This window comes from Cryptotermes secundus, unplaced genomic scaffold, assembly GCF_002891405.2.
Source record: "Cryptotermes secundus unplaced genomic scaffold, Csec_1.0 scaffold246, whole genome shotgun sequence".
NCBI lineage: Eukaryota > Metazoa > Arthropoda > Insecta > Blattodea > Kalotermitidae > Cryptotermes > Cryptotermes secundus.
Window position 1 is genome coordinate 7279 of NW_019742444.1, and position 19449 is coordinate 26727.

The 19449-nt window shown below is 36.8% G+C and overlaps 1 protein-coding gene across 1 annotated transcript in view; it reads right to left on the reverse strand.

Moving 5' to 3' along the window:
- Window positions 1–3174: 3174 nt before the first annotated feature.
- Window positions 3175–19449, reverse strand: part of LOC111873117 (zinc finger protein 665) — a 35476-nt gene continuing 19201 nt past the window's right edge. Inside the window, exons 8-11 of the mRNA XM_023867544.2 lie at window positions 17144–17285; window positions 14792–15118; window positions 12506–12925; window positions 3175–8720 (exon numbers count right to left, since the gene is read on the reverse strand). Of these exons, the coding sequence (XP_023723312.1) occupies window positions 7521–8720; window positions 12506–12925; window positions 14792–15118; window positions 17144–17285 (2089 nt within the window). The 3' untranslated portion in view covers window positions 3175–7520. The remainder of the gene's footprint in view (window positions 8721–12505; window positions 12926–14791; window positions 15119–17143; window positions 17286–19449) is intronic.

The window sequence follows — 19449 nt, forward strand, 5'->3', positions numbered from 1 at the left end:
TAAGTTAGATATTAAAATAATTGTTATTTTTTATTTAATTGACATCAATATCTCTCTAAACATAAAAATTACACAAGCAGCAGTTACATTGTTTTCTAGTTTCTTTCTAATACTCTACAATGTTCATCTCTTGTTGCTGTGCTGTTTCACGTACATTTTCCAGGAAACTCACTGCACATGCAACTTACAGTGTCAAGAAGTCCCAATGCAAGTACAGTACTATACCCCCAGTATTCAAATTACTGGCAGGCAGCATGGCTGCCCTCTGAAACATATCACTGAACAAGTCAGTATTTATAACTAATGAATTAAATATAACACCAATCAAACACAATATCGCCCCTCCAAATTCATCGCAGAGGTGGTGACTGAGGGTCCCAAATTGCACCTGAATAAAGATGACAATAAACTAAGATCTTCAGGGATCTAACACCATGCAGTCTGGTACAATAAAATGTCATTTCAGACAATATGCTATCTTAATTTCCAGGTATTCTTCTACCCTGAAGACGGAATCAGTATGTCCCTCCAAAACACTGGTACCTTGTACCAGATTACATTCTGTGATCCACGAATTTATTAATTCTATTTCGAAGAATGAAGAATTTCCACAGCAATGGAGGGACTCTAATATTGCACTTATTTATGAAAAGGGTGTTACTACTGGCCATGGTATTTAGGCATGCAATTGTTACTGACTACATATAAAATTTTATCCAATATTCCTCTCCCATGCTTACCTCCATTTGCAGATGAAATTAATGGGGTTCATCAAACAGGACAGTTTTTTTGCCATATAGAACAGACTTCAGGACAGTATATCAGCCATATATAATGGAAGCATAGAAATCAGATCAGAAGGAAGTACTCTACATTGAAACTAGCAAGAACATTTAAAATGTGCTTAAACAAGACCACCAACAAAGACTATATAGGAAACATCTGACTTATTCCCTAACGACAGTGATCTAATAGCAGATGCCTTATTGTCACCATTTTTCAACTTTGCTTTATAACACACCATTAAGAAGGCACAAGTAAATGAAGGACCGACAATGCTCTATGATTGTCACAGAGCAAAAATAAAAATTAAGAAAAAAAAAAAACAAACAAACTCCCTGATTTTGGTTAGAAATTTTGTAAGGGAAGGGAGGACCTAGTCATAGATGGAAGGAAAATATTAGAATCAATCTTAAAGGAATAAGCAGAGAGGGTGTCAACTGAATTCATGTGTCTCAGGACAGGACCAGAGGCCAGCTCTCACAAATAAGATAATAAACATTAGGGTTTAAATGAGTGAGCTCTCACAAACAAGATGATAAACATTAGGGTTCAATGACTGACTGGGAATTTCTTCAGCAGCAGAAAAATTCTTACCAATTTAACTGCTGATCATCTCATAAAATACAGATCCTAATGTTATATTTTAGCGTCCTGTTGCACTGATTTAAGTCCATGATTTATTTAATCTGTCTTGCAGTGCATACACTCATTTATCTCCTTCTCTCCCTTGCACTACATGTTTCGGCATAATAATGCCATCTTCAGGTGCTTACTTATCCACGTCAAACCAGTTCATTGCATGCCATGTTCACACATTAAAATAACTAAAATATGTATCTATCATATACATTGTCAAACGTTAAAAATATTAAAATTGTTCAGGATACCACATCGCTNGTTTTTATAGTGTAGATTGTATTTTAGCCCTTTGCTTAAGAGCTGAATTTCGTCCTGTGTGAAGTGAGTGTTCGTACAATTTTTTACGCGTGTATAATTTGTGTTGTTATGTTTGTTTGTTGTTGTTTGGGTTTCTTCCATGCTTTTCAGTTTTTGTTGTTGCTTTAAATATATAGTTTTCATTTCGTGTTGTAGTTTTTGGTTTATTTCATCTTCTAGAATATTCCACATTTTTTGCCATTTTTTAATATTTTTAACGTTTGACAATGTATATGATAGATACATATTTTAGTTATTTTAATGTGTGAACATGGCATGCAATGAACTGGTTTGACGTGGATAAGCAAGCACCTGAAGATGGCATTATTATGCCGAAACATGTAGTGCGAGGGAGAGAAGGAGATAAATGAGTGTATGCACTGCAAGACGGATTAAATAAATCATGGAAATACAGATCCTATTTCATTTAAGATCTACAAGTATTCCCCACTTTTAATCTGCTTTTATTTCATCATGAAAGAAAATTCTGTTACTGTTACTCCCATTTTAAATTTATCATTTTTAACGTTATCTTGATTTTCTCTTGCACTGTGATGATGGGACATGTATACATATTTAGTTAATTCTGTATTTAGTTTTAGACCAACTTCCTTACTAGTGGTTAATACAGCTCCTGTTTTTTTTTCTTTGTAGCATTTATGCTTCCACCCACATCATGACAGCATAACTGCTGCATCATATGCAGAATGATTGCTGTATTTACAGGCAGTCCAGATGCAGAATAGAGGCAACCCCATCACTGGTCTAGCCCTGCATATGACTCATGTCCATCCAAGGACTAACAAAGAGACAAAAAGATCTTAAGAAATGACATATAGACAGGTCTAATTACAATAGTGGTAATGAAAAGGGTACAAAGAGATAAAATTTGCAATTTAGAATATTCTAGGTGTCAATCATAAAGTAAAACTGGTATTGGAAGTGTAAAATTTGAAAAAATATTCAATAACTCCAGCAAAACTGGAAAGAGGTAACCTTCCAAAACAATTCTCTTGCCAAAATTCAGCACGATCAAAGTGATAATGAAGATACCAATATCATATTGGGATTCATAGGAACAAGCCTTAACAACATGACTCTACAAAGTTTATAATGATGATGATGATGAATGAAGGAAGAAATTAACATTATCAGAAGGCATCTTCTGAACCTTCCTAATGGCATTTCCCAACACAAAGTTGAAAAGGAACAGCGATAAAGTATCTCTTCCAGATGGTTCTGAATACAAAATACATCAGATGTTTAAAAGTGGGAGTTATACAGGACCAAAATTAAACTTCTAGTACTCCAAATTTAACAGAGAATAATGTAGTTCTTTCTGAGATGAGACATGCAGGCACTCCCACTGTGTTTTCACTTTATGCATCTTGTGGAAAGAACACAGAGCATCACAAACAAAGTATTTACTGTTTTTGTATGGTAATTAAATACATCTTTATTGATGTTTGTATTTATTATTCCAATAATATGTACCAACTGAAATTGTTTTTAAATTCCACATTCACTTCCCCTCACACTCTTTTCATCACATCACTGCTGTTCTGCTTAGATCAGAAAAGATCTGTCGAACTTGGCTAATTTTACATTTTGACCAAGTGGTCCAGGCTGCATCATCAGGGAAACAGAAAACTGAATTACATACTGTATAATTAATTGATAATACATTCAATAATTATATAAATTATTTACATAATTTAAAATAATACGTTTAACCCTACTAATAACAAATGCAGAGAAACAAAAATATTCCTGAAAATTATTTCATTAATCCTGTAACTGTCTATGCCTGTTAAAATTAAGTGATAATGTTCTCAAAGGTTTACATTAAAGTAAATATAAATTTGATGTAAAATTCAAGGTATTTCACACATAATACATAAAATAATGGTATCTGATTTTCAGGTAACTAAATTAAGTAATAATATTGTTATTACTTCTTGGCATATGAACTAAGAAGAAGTCTGCACTGCCTCTGGCCAATCTCAAATATGAGACCTTTGTCAAAGAAGTCTTTTCTTCTTAGATCTTGACCGCCATATCCAAATATGGTATCTCTCAAAATAACAATTTCATTTATAGCAACTGGACACCATAAAAAAGTTAAATAAAGTTTATGCCTCAACAAATACTTCCCAGGTCCAAAAAACAGACCATACGGTGACTGTAACAAAAACTGTAACTGATATATTACAAATTAAAAGCACAATTTACTACAGCACTACAGGAATGTATGCAAAGTTGGAAAGTAGTAGCTTGAATTTGTAAGTACCTTATATTCTAGGGCAAGTAATGTGATTATTAAGTTCCTATATATTCCCTGTTCAAATTAAAAACATGGTGACTGAACATTTCCTCTGTTTTCCTAATTCTGGTGCAAGAAACACAAGCCTGTTTTGTCTGCATCCCTGCTGCCACCACCACTGTTAAAAATTTAACAAATATGTGTACCAGTACTGAAACTGTTACATCACAAAACTGAGCAGAATACAAGGGCATATAATACACATGACTGAATCAGAGCAATCTTGTAAATAGAAGTCACAGTTTCTGTTCACGCATGATGACTAGAGTAGTTGGCCAGCAAATGAAGGCATGAGAACCAGAATACAAAGTAAATACATAATACATGAAACTACACATGTAGTCATATATGTGAACCCCATAAATTCTGTCTTTTCAACAGTAATATAAAAAAAAACTGTAGTATTATTCAAATGTGTAACTAAGCATGGGGCTTCTAATAATGTTGGAATTTCTTTTACAGAACTGAGTTAGCCTCATTCTATCAACCAACCAATGCACTCTACTTCACAAGTATTCAACATTTCAATAATAATATTTTTATGACACCTTACATTTTAAGAAAATTTCTATTTTCATTGGACCTTTTTTCCACTGCAATTGCTTCCAACTTTATACTCTTTCAGATTTCTGGGATCAACAATATCATATATATATATAGTTCTATAACTAACTCAAAGGTACTGTTTCCTGTACAGTTGTCCCAAAACATGTATCCCAATTCAGCACAAACCACACAATTCTAAAACTTAAACAGAAAATATATGCATCTGTTACAGATCTCTACATATGCACTCATAGAAACATGAAAGTAAGTCTTTCATTTTACTGCCAAATAAGATGTCAGTGCAAAGTTTTATTTTTCATACAGTATAAGCTATCATCATAATAATGTTGCAGGTCACTGCCTTGCAATTCTCACACGTTACCTACTAATAAAAAATAAAGCTTTTGTTTTCTTGTTCTCAATGCGCTCATACTAACACTCACTCTTGGTAGCTTGAAACTGGAATGGAACAATTCAAGATCTATTGTCTTAGTGGAGGTTGCAACATGAAGTGCTCCTGTATCTGCAAGTGCTGAAGTGCAAAAATCAAAGTTGTGTGAAAACAACCGCCATCAACACATACCAGATCAAGAGGAACCAGGTAAGAAGCTGCCATGAAGCTGATCTGACTAGCTCATGCTCACAAGACTGCATCACTTGTGTGCATTTGCCACTCCAACTAAACTTAATGACTGATATATATATACACACACATTCCTCTATTTTATTAAAAAAACTTTACTTCCTAAATCATCTTTCCATAAGATACAGTGTAAAATTTCTTCCCACTGTAGTTGTCCAAATGTTTGGCTTATGACAACAGAATTCCAACAGATGTTTGCATAATGTCTACCTGGGTAAGACTAGGAGAAGAAACCAGAACGGGAAGCCCTCATATTACCTTCATGGTCTAATCAAATTATATACTTCCTGCTGCTTGTTATGTAAGTGGTAATTAATATTTGAAATTTATGACTAACCATTAAAATTACCCGAAGACAGAAAATATTATAAAGATCTAGAAAAAGAAATATAATCAAGGCCTAAAAAATAAAACATATAACAGTAACAGGATTAATAAATTAAGGCCTAAAAATAAAACATACAATAGTATCAGGATTAATAAATGAATTCTCACACTGTCAACTCTTTTATTTTACAGTAAAGTCACCTTTGTGCAGTCAGCCCGAGTACTGTGATTCTATAACACAACAGGATGCAAAGAATAAAGATAAAAAAATGAGGATCATCTAAGTAATCAAAACTTCAGCTTTTTTATACTGAAAACAATCTATATATTTTGGCTTTTATAATTTGTTACTAACAATGCAGTACTAGAGAAGAAATGTCAAGTGCCAAACTGTCACCCAACACACATACAAAAGGTATTTCAAAGAGCAAAAGAAAGACTTCTAACAAAAAATCATTCCAAAACCAAGCTTGAGAGCATTCAGCTCATACATGGAGACCCATGAGGCCAATGTTGAGAAAATTATCTGCTGAAACTAATGAATAAACCAAGTTAAGTGTCTTGATTAGATTTAATACATATAAAACTCTGACAATGGGCCAATTTCAGATCACAGACTGTCTGAAGCCATGTCAGAATGCACAATTCTAGCCCTGTTTTACTGAAAGATATAAATTTTTAATTCACACAGCTGTGAAGTATCACAGTGTACTCCTCCATTCACATTAACTATGGTTGAACTAACTATACCAACCTACTATAAGTACTGTACTACACAAAACAAGGAACAAGTCTGGTAGAATAGACCCCAAATGAACGCTTCCAAATAGTTGATTTGTGTTCGAAAATAAATCTGAAGACAAATGGTGCAGATCGAAACATTAAGAAGCACTGAAACTGTTTCTGAATGTTATCCATTTCAGCCTTGTATAAATCCAAATCCTGTACAATCATTGCCCTGTAAAGAACATTGATTAGACTTCAGCAAAAGCAAGGGGACAAGTAAGGACTAAGGAGCAACACACATTATGTGGGGATATCATACTCTCCTGAGGTCAATTATTCTATACTGAAAATAACGAAAGGTAGTACGTAAACTGCCAAGCTTCCCATTCTGATTATCACCTCCCTTCTCCAAGCCATGGTATGAAGCACAACAGCAAAACACAATGCACACATTCACACTTCACACACACATAGATACATTAGAAGAGATTGATGATGATAGCACAGCACACAGTGTGGTGATCATGGCACTAAACTAGTTCGATGATTCATCGCAGCAGCATGCACTAACGCTACCTACTGCCTAGAGAACAGCATCAAAATTCCATCATAACATAATAATACTATTTTTAGAAATACAGCACTTGGAAATGTAATGGTGTGAAGATGTTTCCATATCATATAATTATTTTTAAAATTATTTAGTTTCTTAAATTATTCTTTCTCATTTTGCCTAGATAGAATACAATATATTTCTGCATTTGTATATCATATGTACAATATCTAGCTTTCATATAACATGAAAGAAATGATCGTCTATGTGTAAAATTGATTTTAAACATTAATAATAAACTCTACTTCTGTACAGATATAATAGAAGTTATAATTCACTTGTATGGCAAGGTTCAAAAAGTATATATATATATATAGATCTTTTTCACTTTCCCTTTTCTCTTTGTTTTCCCACTGCAGCAGCAGGGCCATGTTCATCTATGTAAGGACTAAAAACAAATGGGAGTTGGTGGAGACTGCAACACTGGCCAAGACTTACACCCACTGCAAGTACAGAACATATGAGACCACTCCCATCCATATGCTGCACGTTCTGACTAACATATCACACTGCACTAAGCAGATCAGCAAAAACAGCAGGAGACGATCCTGAACACAAGTGCTACATATGAGCTAGCTAACGGTAATGTCGAAACGAGTAGAGAGCAGTCAGAGATTTGTCCCTCAGAATGAAGTCAGAACTCCATTAGGCGTGGGAACAACCACAGCAGTATGTGTGGGATGCGGCTGTAGAGGCGGCGGCGGAGGATGGTGTTGGAGATGATGTGTAGTTGGAACCACAACTCCATGTCCTGCCACAGCAGGATTCTGGTGATGTCCCTGTGGAGGTGGCTGTGGCTGAGCTGCACCTGCACCCCCTCCTTCAGCCACATGTTTACGCAGGTGACGAAGCATGTTGCCCTTCTCAACAAAGGTTTTTCCACAGTCTGGGCAGGCATGTGGGCGGTCTCCTGAATGTGAGCGCCGATGTGAAACAAGATGTCCCTTACACATGAAGTCCTTTGGACAGAGGTCACAACGAAATGGTCGTTCAGCTGCTGCCCCTTTGTTGTGAGAACGCTGGTGGAAAAGCAGATTACCCTTGAGTGGGAATGCCTTGCCACACTCCGAGCAACTAAATGGACGTTCACCAGTATGACATCGCATGTGATTGATCAGGTGCTCTTTGCGGGTGAATGGTTTCGAGCAAACATTGCAGCAATGGGGAGTCTCTCCTGTATGCTGGCGCAGGTGATTAGTCAAATGTTCTTTGCGAGTAAATGTTTTGCTGCAGAACTCACAGCGGTGTGGAGAATCACCTGTGTGGATGCGCACATGATTCGTCAAGTGCTCCTTGCGTGTAAAAGATTTGGAACAGAAATGGCATCTGTGTGGAGACTCGCCTGTATGTTGTCGTACATGATTGGTCAAATGCTCCTTTCGGGTGAAGGATTTGGTGCAGTACTGGCACTTATGGGGGGATTCGCCTGTGTGCTGACGCACATGATTCACCAGATGGTCCTTTCGAGTGAATGCTTTGGGGCAATACTGACAGCGGAATGGTGTCTCACCTGTATGCTGTCGTACATGATTAATAAGATGCTCCTTGCGAGTGAATGACTTGGAGCAAAAACCACAACGGTGAGGGGACTCTCCTGTATGCTGGCGCACATGGTTGAGAAGGTGTTCCTTACGAGTAAATGTCTTAGAGCAAAAGTCACAACGGTGAGGTGTTTCTCCTGTATGCCACATGATGTGATTTGTGAAGTGCTCCTTACGAGTAAAACTCTTTCCACATATTTCACAGCGGAAAGGTGTATCATTGGTGTGTGAGCGCATGTGGTTTGCAAGATGCTCCTTACGTGTATACTTCTTACCACATACCTGTAAACAATCAAAGTTCACAATTGGATGGAATGTCACACACAAAATATCATTTAAATATACCATACATTACAACAACTCTATAATCTGTGTGATCCTCTGACACCTGTTAAACATCTTGCCAACCCTGCACAGAAAAGTCAGTACAAGAGACATTTACTTATTCATACGAAAATAATGCTAAAATCTTACTTTATATTAGGCACTAATATGGGAACACCACTTCTTAAAATACTATATTTTTGTTGTTTAAGAAATTTAACATTTTCTTGACTGTCAATGGTAATCAGGATTTGATTACCTCTGAACCATGTATCTCTACAGCAACTGTTGCTAGTATGTTTAATCACTTTCTTTCAAACTACATGCTACACGATTTATGCATGATGAATGTTACTAGATGTGACATAACAAGAGCAAGTCCTTTACTCAAAAAGTGAACTCAAATAAATACAACAAAATCCCAATCTCTAGAAAGGTTTCTGCTGGATATAACATGGTGTCTAGGTTAAATTTTCCCATTCAACATTTCATTCTGAAGATGAGAGTGAGATATCTTATTCCACAGTCCACATATCAGTACTAAATCACCTACAGAAATTATGTAATATGGATTAAGAAAGAGAGGGGTTTTATTAATTGTGCATTAAAAGAAATATGGAAAAATGTGACCAAGGTATATTTTATGACAAATGTATCATATTTATTCCCGATGAAGTGGGACCGGACAAGACAGCTAAAACAACTGTTTTTGAATGATGATTCTTGAATGCAAGGAAAAATCACCACTTAGCATTAAATAGGCTTGGTCCTTATCCTCACTGCAGTTCATATTTTCCCACAAACTAAATTCTGATTATTTTCGTGTTACTACAAAATTAAACAAATGTGACCAAGACATGGACCAGCTACAAAAGCATTAAAAATCTGAAAATACTGATGTCTTCCGTAATATCTTCAGAAATATTCAGAATCATATAGCGAACAATTATATTTAAGTACGCCTTATGTACATGCAACACACCACCTTATGGAAATACGAGGTGTGCTCACTGCAGTTTTCAAGTCATGGATGTCTTGCTGCAAGGGAACAATAATTCAAATCTAAATATTCTGGCACAAAAACCTTTTCCTAACTTCTTGGGAAGCTGAACAAAAAAATCCAGAAAAATGACCGAAAAATCCAGAAAAATGATCTAAAAGTTAAAAAAGACCTAAAATGTATCATGTCATGGAAAATCTACTAATTGTTTTAAAATGTATTTTTAATCTTTATTAACACTGTGAATCAAACGTTCTTCCTCATTTTTATGTTGAAAATTAAGCAATATGTGATTGAATTTGAAGTTAAATATTTTAACACAATTTTTTCCCCCTTTTTGAAACGCTTATCAAATGTACATATATGGTATATATTCCAGTATTTAAGTGCCACCTTATTCAGAATTGCAATAGATGACAGTCAACATGCGGAGATATTCGAAGGTGAGTGAACGCTTACTGTCTGACAGCACATTCTTGTACTCTGAGAAACTCCTTTACACATCTGCAGACACAATGGGAGCATACTTGAAGTGTGCCAAATCACTAGCATTAAGTTCCTCTTCAATACTGAAAGTGCTGAAGGACTATCCTGTCAGAATTCGAGAAATGCTGCATAATGTTTCAACTGTGGTAACAGGTATTTGGGGTGCAACTGCAGGCTGCCTTTGTAGAGTCAGGAGAAAGAGAAAGAACACTTACTTGCATATTATTCACATTTCTGAAAACATACGAAGAAAAATTCCCTAAAATGGATAAAATGACAAAAATACCCTTAAAAGTCCAAAAATTTACCGAAAAATTACCCCAAATGTGGAAAAATTACCTAAAAACTTTAAAATGACAAAAAATGACACATAAACGTTACATTTCTGTAACCAGCAGCTCATCTCCGTGATTTATATATTTACGTGCATCGAATAGGATACCAGGAAAAAAAGATGACATGTCATCAAAATCTGGGCCTTGCTCATTACTGTGTTTACAACAGCCCATCACTTAACCTTATCCTGAACCTAATGAATTTGGTTCATGTTCTCTCATCCTATTTCTTGAACTAGCACCTTAACATGGCCCTCCCATGTATGCCCAAGTCCTCAACTAGTCTCTTTCCTTTTTTTACATATTTCTCATATCCCTTTTGGGCCACATGCCCTGCCCATATCATTCCTTTTAATTTCATAAATCTGATAATATTTACTTCTTTATGCAAATTCCCACCTCCCTCGCAACACTTCCACTTTCTTCAGTCTCGCTGTCCCATAAAACTGTTTAAGGCCAAGAGAATAAACAAGTTACTTATAATAATCAGGGGCATGCAGTAGCATAGTTGGTTGAGGCACTATGCTACAAGCCGGAAGGTCACAGGTTCAAGTCCTGATGAGGTCATTAGATTTCTTTCAATTGACCTAATTCTTCCAGCCGCGCTATGGCCCTGGGGTCGACTCTTAACAGAAATGAGTACCAGGAATATTCTTGGTGGTAAAGGCGTGTATTGCTTGCCGCCATCTATGAGCCAATTGTCTAGAAAATGTGGAAACCTCAACATCTCACAACCCTGCGGGCCTCCACGGCCTGTTACAGGGATACGTTTACTTTACTTACGTATAATAATCTGTGACGATAACAATGTCAGAGAACATGGATGTACCCACTCTCAATTGTAATAATTAATGGCTCAAAGGAAAGTGGACAAGATTAATATATTGGAACTCATTTGGACTGCCTTCCATGTCACACATATACAGAAAAGGAACAGAACATACAACAACATATTAAAAACAAGCATAATATTACAACACAAGTTGGAGATATGAGAAAAACATTCACATCATATTGCTACAAACAATGATCCAGTGAAAATCAGATTCTCCATGGATGTGTTATTGCGTGCATACTGTTTGCCAACAAAATATTCTGTATGTAGGGAACTTCCTATAAAGGAAACATTTTTATCTGGACACTGGCATGCAGGAAGACGATCTGTAAGAATTAAAAAGAGAAATTTGTTCTGCCTTTTGGTTTCTAATACGATCAGTTACATCTCCAATTAAAAGTTATCAATTGATATTCAACAATATAGACTGCTACAATAAACTGTACCAGCCTACAGAACTATGCAGTATTGAAAATATCGTGTTACATGCTTCACAATTCTTACGCAGTAGCTTATGAACCATCACAATGAAGGAAGTCAAACTTTGTACATCCTACGATTTTTTTTTTGTTTCTTCAACTTCACACATCACAAAAATTATCTGATACTAAGTTCCATCATCAGCGATTCATGGTCCTCATTCTGGTTTCCTGCGAATCACATCGATCATACACATACACTTCGACGATTTAAGCGCATAAAATTCTCCATGCTTGTAATCCTCAGTAATCAGAAACCAGTTCCATAAAGTACCTTACATGATAAAGGTATATGAGAAATGAAAAGTCATATCTGATAACTTAAAAAACGAATGCAGATTTGTGTCCTACATAAACGAAAAATTTTTAGTCTGTTAATAATTTCACTTCCAGAACCAAAATTACACCCAAACTTAAACATAAAAATTATTAAAGCATTCTACAGTGTAATACAGTTATGGACCTTAAATATTTCATGACGATGTAAAAGCCATCAGCCCTCAAGAATATCTAATAATTAGTTTAATAAGGTGATTTCTTGGTTACAACTTCAACAAGTAATTTATTTCTATGACAATTTAGCTACCTCTTTATTAAACCATACATACCTGACAAGCATGTGGTGTCTCGCCTGTGTGCCACATGACATGATTCATAAAGTGCTCCTTTCGTGTGAAAGACTTCTTGCATATATCGCATCGGTGAGGTGTTTCACCAGTATGTTTGCGCACGTGATTCACCATGTGTTCTTTACGAGTAAACGTTTTGGCACAGTACTGGCAACGATATGGTGTCTCACCCGTATGACAACGTGTATGGTTGTCTAAGTGTTCTTTACGTGCAAATGACTTGCCACAAACTGTGCATCCATACGGTTTGTCTGTTGCGTGCCGTTTCATGTGCCGCTCAAGACTTGCGGCATTGGCAAATACATGAAAACACACTGCACATGTGTACATGCTACCGCCAAGGTGACATTTACCGTGCCGGCTCAGCTCAGCTGCACATGTGAATGCTTTTCCACAAACCTTAAAAGGAAGGGTAATAAAGTTATTAGCTAACACAGGTAACAACACAACATACTTTTCACATATGTGAATGCATACACACTCATATCACAGCACTTGCTGGGTTATAACATGTAGTCCACTGAGGCTGGGGTCACACGAGTGCACAAAATGCGTCCGTTGTAGAAATAAATGAGAGGGGTGAATGCTACGCTTTCTTCTGGCTCCAATGCAGACAAAAAGCTATGCACCGCATTCTGCAACTGTGTGGTGTCCTCAGCAACGTCTGTCATAAAGTACGTTCATTGCAATGGACGTACTTTCTGCGCTCATGTACACGGGGCCTGAGAGTCAACTGGCATTTCAGAGGAACATGTTGCCTCCATCTTCAGGGTCAAAGAATAAGCCAAGCAAGAAACCAGTGTAAACCAGGTAGCAAGCAGAACAAGTGCCCTCCTGTTTCCTACATAAAATAAAATTTTGGCAAGCTGATTGCACTGCTTGCTGCCTGCCCCATGTTGGTTTCTTGCTTGGCTTACCCTTTGACCCTGAAGATGGGGGTGACGTGCTCCTCCAAGACAATGGTTGACTTTCAATTGACTACATCGCGTTATATCCAAGAAGTTGAAACTCTTCATAACCACAACTGTGAGAACATCAAATTCTACATATTATTAACCTACTATTAAAATATGTTGTATTTTAGCGTCCTGTTGCACTGATTCATATTCATAATGTGTATGTATTAACAGTCTTCAAGTGCATACAATCCCATCTACCACTTCTACACTACATGTTTCGGCAGTATGCTGCCATCTTCAGGTGTATCGATCCGTCAACCATTTCACTGCTTGCCTTTATATGTCCATTTACAAACAATACTAAATTTGTGTATGTCCCCACATAACAATAAAGTTCATGTATTTAAAACTTGTTAAAACTTATTGTCCTATACCTCATATTTTTAAAATTTGTGTTGACGTATAGGATAATAAGTTTTAACAAGTTTTAAATACATGAACTTTATTGTTATGTGGGGACATACACAAATTTAGTATTGTTTGTAAATGGACATATAAAGGCAAGCAGTGAAATGGTTGACGGATCGATACACCTGAAGATGGCAGCATACTGCCGAAACATGTAGTGTAGAAGTGGTAGATGGGATTGTATGCACTTGAAGATTGTTAATAATATACACATTATGACTACCATTAAACTATTTTAAATTCAAAGATCTTAGAATAAATGCATCCAAATTATGTCCCAAAACTCCAGAAACAATGAGCATTTCCAAAACGCAGTGTCATTTTCCGCCAAGACAATGTAGCATTCCACTGTCATCATGATCTGCAAAGCCCGCTGCAATCCTGGATTTAGAAGCTGATAACACAACCTCCTGAATTCAAGAACCTATCAATATATGACTATTCACTTTGTGGACGCTGGCTTGAATATGATGCCACCAACAATGCTGTCACACACAGCAGTTCTAACCATTTGGTTGACAAGCCTTGGCATCAAACTTATCACTAGAAATGTCATGAAATGTCAGATGTAACCTTCTTCATCATAACAAATTTTCCTTCAGTCACAATGAGAACTTAGGTAAGTCACCCCAAGGTTCAGTGTCAGACAACATACATGAACCTGAACATAACTGTAAATAAAGCACTTGGATAATTCGTATGTCAACTGAATTCACTCTTTATAATAATCATTACCTTATACCAAGTAATAAAGTCATCACACATAACTACACATTGAGAGACAACATACCATTAGACAAGATCTTCCAAATACCACATAATTCCAGTTCAGGTTATACATGAAGTATGAATAATGTAAACAAGTTCAAACATCCCTGTAGGTATGTGAAGTACATACCTGACAAGTGAAGGGTTTGCGCTCTGTGTGATAGCGCCGATGGACTATAAGTTGATACCGGAAAGGAAAGATCTTGCTGCATATGTCACAGATGTGAGTGCCTGGTGCTGTGATAACAGCTGTGGTAGCAGGGGATGTGGCAGTGCTTGCTGTGGCTGTATTGCTTCCTCCTGCGCCACCAACCTCACTGCAGGATGATTTGACACCTCCTGGACTCTGCAGAACTGCACCTGCAGTCACAGTTCCAGCTGCCACTGCCATTTCATTCTGCAGCTTTCCAAATACCTCATGGTACGCTAGCAACTGATTGATGTCCTCCACGTTCACCTGGAAAAACAAGGAAGAAAAATTTAAAGTGACTTTATATTACAGAATACACATTACATCATACAGCCTGTATTTTTCCCAAACTGTATTTGGCAAGTCCCTGATATGTACCTACATAATGGCTATCATGACCGATATTCATGGCTTTCCTCAGTCCTTCCATGTAAATGGGAGAACAGTATTTCAAATCAGGCCATGGCCAATCCCTTCCATATGCTTTCCAAATAGTTATTCACTAATGGTCCTACCATTCAAAGCACAATAGACCACTGTAGGTAACGGTGCAAGGGCCGAGAACGTCTATCCCGCATACATACATACATACCATTCAACACTATACAGCCTGAACTATGTAAGATTTGAGGTTTTCACAGTGGTGACTATGAAGAAAGCAGTCTTCTGGGATGTGGCACCATGTAGATGTACACTGAGAGAGTGTATTTAACAGTACTGAGAGTACTGCTAAATAAACCATAGGTAGATAATCAGGAAGAAATTGTGCCCACTGATGTCATTCCTATTCACAGCACAGAGTTGTCATTTCTCCGAAAAATACAGAGACAGCACCATAAAATGTATTTAGTTCTTCACCCCAGCACTGTTTAATGATGTCTGTAAGCAGAATATAAACTGTTGAGGTACAGTACAACACAAGGGGACAGAACAAGCCAAATAATATTGAGTCACAGGACTCAGAGGCCATATTTTGAAGAACAAATGGAAGGTCTATGTACTGACCAATTTTCATGTCCACCCAACAAAATAACTTGGGATCACGCAACCTCTGATTATGAAGACTACTGTACCCATCTGGATTATGCACAAAATGTTACTCTATACTGTGTACTCTACTATATTACGGAATGTGGCACACTAAAACAATTTGTACACATCCACATAGCCACTAGTAAATGTGTCACATGGATTTGCATAGGAACCCTGCAGTAATTTTGTGCAATGTTTTGGGTGTCAGTGTCGATCATTCCTGCCAAGTTCTTGTAACGAACGATGCAAAAACAGTGACCTTGCCACAGTAAGCTAAACATAGTGCGTGTTGCGTATCAGTGTGTGATAACTCAAGTGACGGGACGGCATCTAAACTCTTTACTGCAAAAGAGCAATGAGCATATCAAAAAGGCATGATAAGATGATAAGATGCTGCAAATCACATATATGTATTTACACTGCTTTTATCTGTTACTGAAATACAGAACAGAAGTTGGGAGAGCTTAGTTGATACGAGCTACGGACTGGACAGCCGGTGTCTGATTCCCAGCAATGGCAAGGCAGTTTTCTTTCTCCACAACATCCAGACAGGCTCTGGAGTCCACATAGCCTCCTCTTCCACTAGCATCGAATTTCTTCAGGGCACTAAAGCAGCCAGGGCATGACGCTGACCACTCACCTTCATCTAGTGCAAAGATCACGGACGGTGGAGCTATACCTCTTCTCCCTCTAACATCTTCATGTTGTGGTGCTTAATTAAGCATGGGGACAACTTCACCTTTTTGCCTCTTTCTGAACTATGAAATATCTGGTACTGGCAAAAATTATGGGAAATTTTATTATATTCTGAAATGAAAACCTATTTTATCACAACCATTCTGCACAAGCAGATCATAATTCTCATATATATAGGTTGTGAGATCTATGCTCTTTCATGCAGTGTTTAGTTTATACACCTAAACAAAATATTTATGAAGATAGAGGTTGAAGAGTTCTATCTGCTGGGATATAATGCTTTGTACTTGACTAAATGTCAACACACATTCCTCCGAAACGTCGGATGGCTTTCAACGGACTATGTGGCATTATATCCCATAAGCTGTAACTCTTCGTAAGCACTACTGCGAGATTGCCAAATCCTATGAAGATACAGCTTTTCTTCCAACGTTTGTGCAACTAAGAAATTAAGGGACTCAAAGAAATCCAGTAGCTTCACAATCGTGAATCATCATTTTATTCAGGCTTAAAGAATTAAATAAGAGTATGATACTCTTGCTTCTGCACAAGCATCTGCAGTACCTTGTACATGTTCTGAACCATCTCCACGCCCAATGTCTTAGTTAGCTCCTGGTCTCCATTTCCTGGGGTGCTGATCTTAACTATGCTGCCATCTGCAGTGCGAATGTCCATCATGTGACTCTTGATGTCTTGTACTGGGAACCTGACCCCAAAAAGTTGGATAATACCAATATAAACATTACAGTATTTATTCACATAATTTACACAATAAAAAATATCTGAAAGCTGAGAGTGTAAACTGTAAAAAGTACATAATTAATTTGCATTAAAATGGCTAAGGGGTGGTCCAATTAGCAAAAAATCCAAATTACAGTACATAATTGTATTGTTTACAGTACAATATATATATACAGTACTCTATATATATAGAGTGTCCCAGGAGGAATGGACCAAACTTCGGGAGGGTGTTCCTTATGTTAAAGTATGACGATATAACCCAAAACACCTATGTCCAAAGTTGAACGGTTACGGAGATAATGGCCAGAGAAGTGTCAAACTTTGACCGGCGTTGCACACTTGTTGATTACAAAATACATATTAAAACCGGCAGGAATATGTGGATTCTGTAATGTTAATAATGTACGTAACATCAAACTAACTTGTGAGTGACATGAAGCCATAAAATTGAAGTACAAAATACTCGCTTGCCATGTCATAATTGTCCTTAGGGTTTCCAGGCACTATACATGACACATGAATGGCAATCGCTGACGTAACGTGCTGACTGCGCGTTCTGATATAGCCAACTACGTTAGTACGGCTAGGGTGAATCACGGCACTCAAGGACAAACATAGATAAGGCCTCTCAGCTGATAGGTATAGTCCGTAGACCCGCTAGAAGACCACACTTTTCTCGGGCCATTATCTCCGTAACCGTTCAACTTTGGACATAGGTGTTTTGGGTTATATCGGCATACTTTAACATAAGGAACACCCTCCCGAAGTTTGGTCCATTCCTCCTGGGACACCCTGTATATGTTTTTTTAGTGCTATTGGGGTGGTACTAAGTCCCTTGCTTGTACTGTGGCCACTTCTGACCTATTGTACCAGCCCCAGATGATGATAGGTGAGGGTGATTGTGGAGCAACTGGTGGAATGAAGACTGGCAGGGGAAACCGAAGTACTCGGAGAAAACCTGCCCCAGCGCCACTTTGTCGACCATAGATACTGTATATGTATTTTGATACTCGCTTAAACTGACAGAAAGTGAAATTGTATCTTTAAATTCTCATTTTAGTAAAATTTTCATGCTGCATAAATAAAATGCATACATAAAAAAGAAGTGTACAGATTAGTGAGGCTTTACTGTACTAATTTTCAGAGTATAATTACATATATTGACTATTACAGTTCAATAAAATGCTACAGTACTGAAGTTTGTGCCTATGAACTCCATTAAGCAATTCCTCAATGAATACATACAAAAACTCCCACTTGATAAAATTATGAATGATCAATAATTTTTTGTGGAAAATGAGACTAAAGATTAATACATTGAAACAACACACTTTTCGTTTCCACCATGCAATTCATTCACTAACAATTATATGAAAATGACCATTGATGGAACTTCAACCAACGTATAATTACTGTGGAAAATGCACTTAAAGGGTAAAGTACTATAACCCATTTAATCTTTTTCTGCTTACTGTAAAATTTATGCATCTTTACAAACTACATCAAGGGTAAAAATTCATTATATAATCCTCTTCGCAAAATGTTTTGTCTAAATGTAACAGTGTGTAAATTACGGATGAATAAATTATGTGACTAACACAATAAAACTAGTCCAGAGACATCTGGTCCTCGATATACAATGAGTATGTTAAAAACATCCACACATTCAACAAACATGAGAACAATTCACACACATTCTAATTTATTTAGTCTTGTCTACTTTCTTGTCAATTAATGAACAATGTACTCTTTAATATTCATTTACAAGGAAAATGAAATAGTATATAATAGGTTAAATATGCTTTGTTCATAAGCTTAGGTATTTAGCTACTGCCTCCCATAATTTCTTATGGGAGAAAGTAAGATTTTGTATAAGATTTGTTCTACTTATGAAGGCGCTTTGAAACATAACCCATTCATAAGCCTAGGATCAAATGCATTTATGAAACAACTTTGAACTATTTTTCAATTTGAGCTTAATTTACTTGCACATTAAGGTAAAATTAAGTAGACTTGAAAGGATTCTGACGATGGTGTATACTGTACTTCTTTTGGTTTATTATCCATCGTCTGGTATGTAAAAGACAAAAGACCACGACGTTTCGGAGACTGGATCTGTCTCCTTCTTC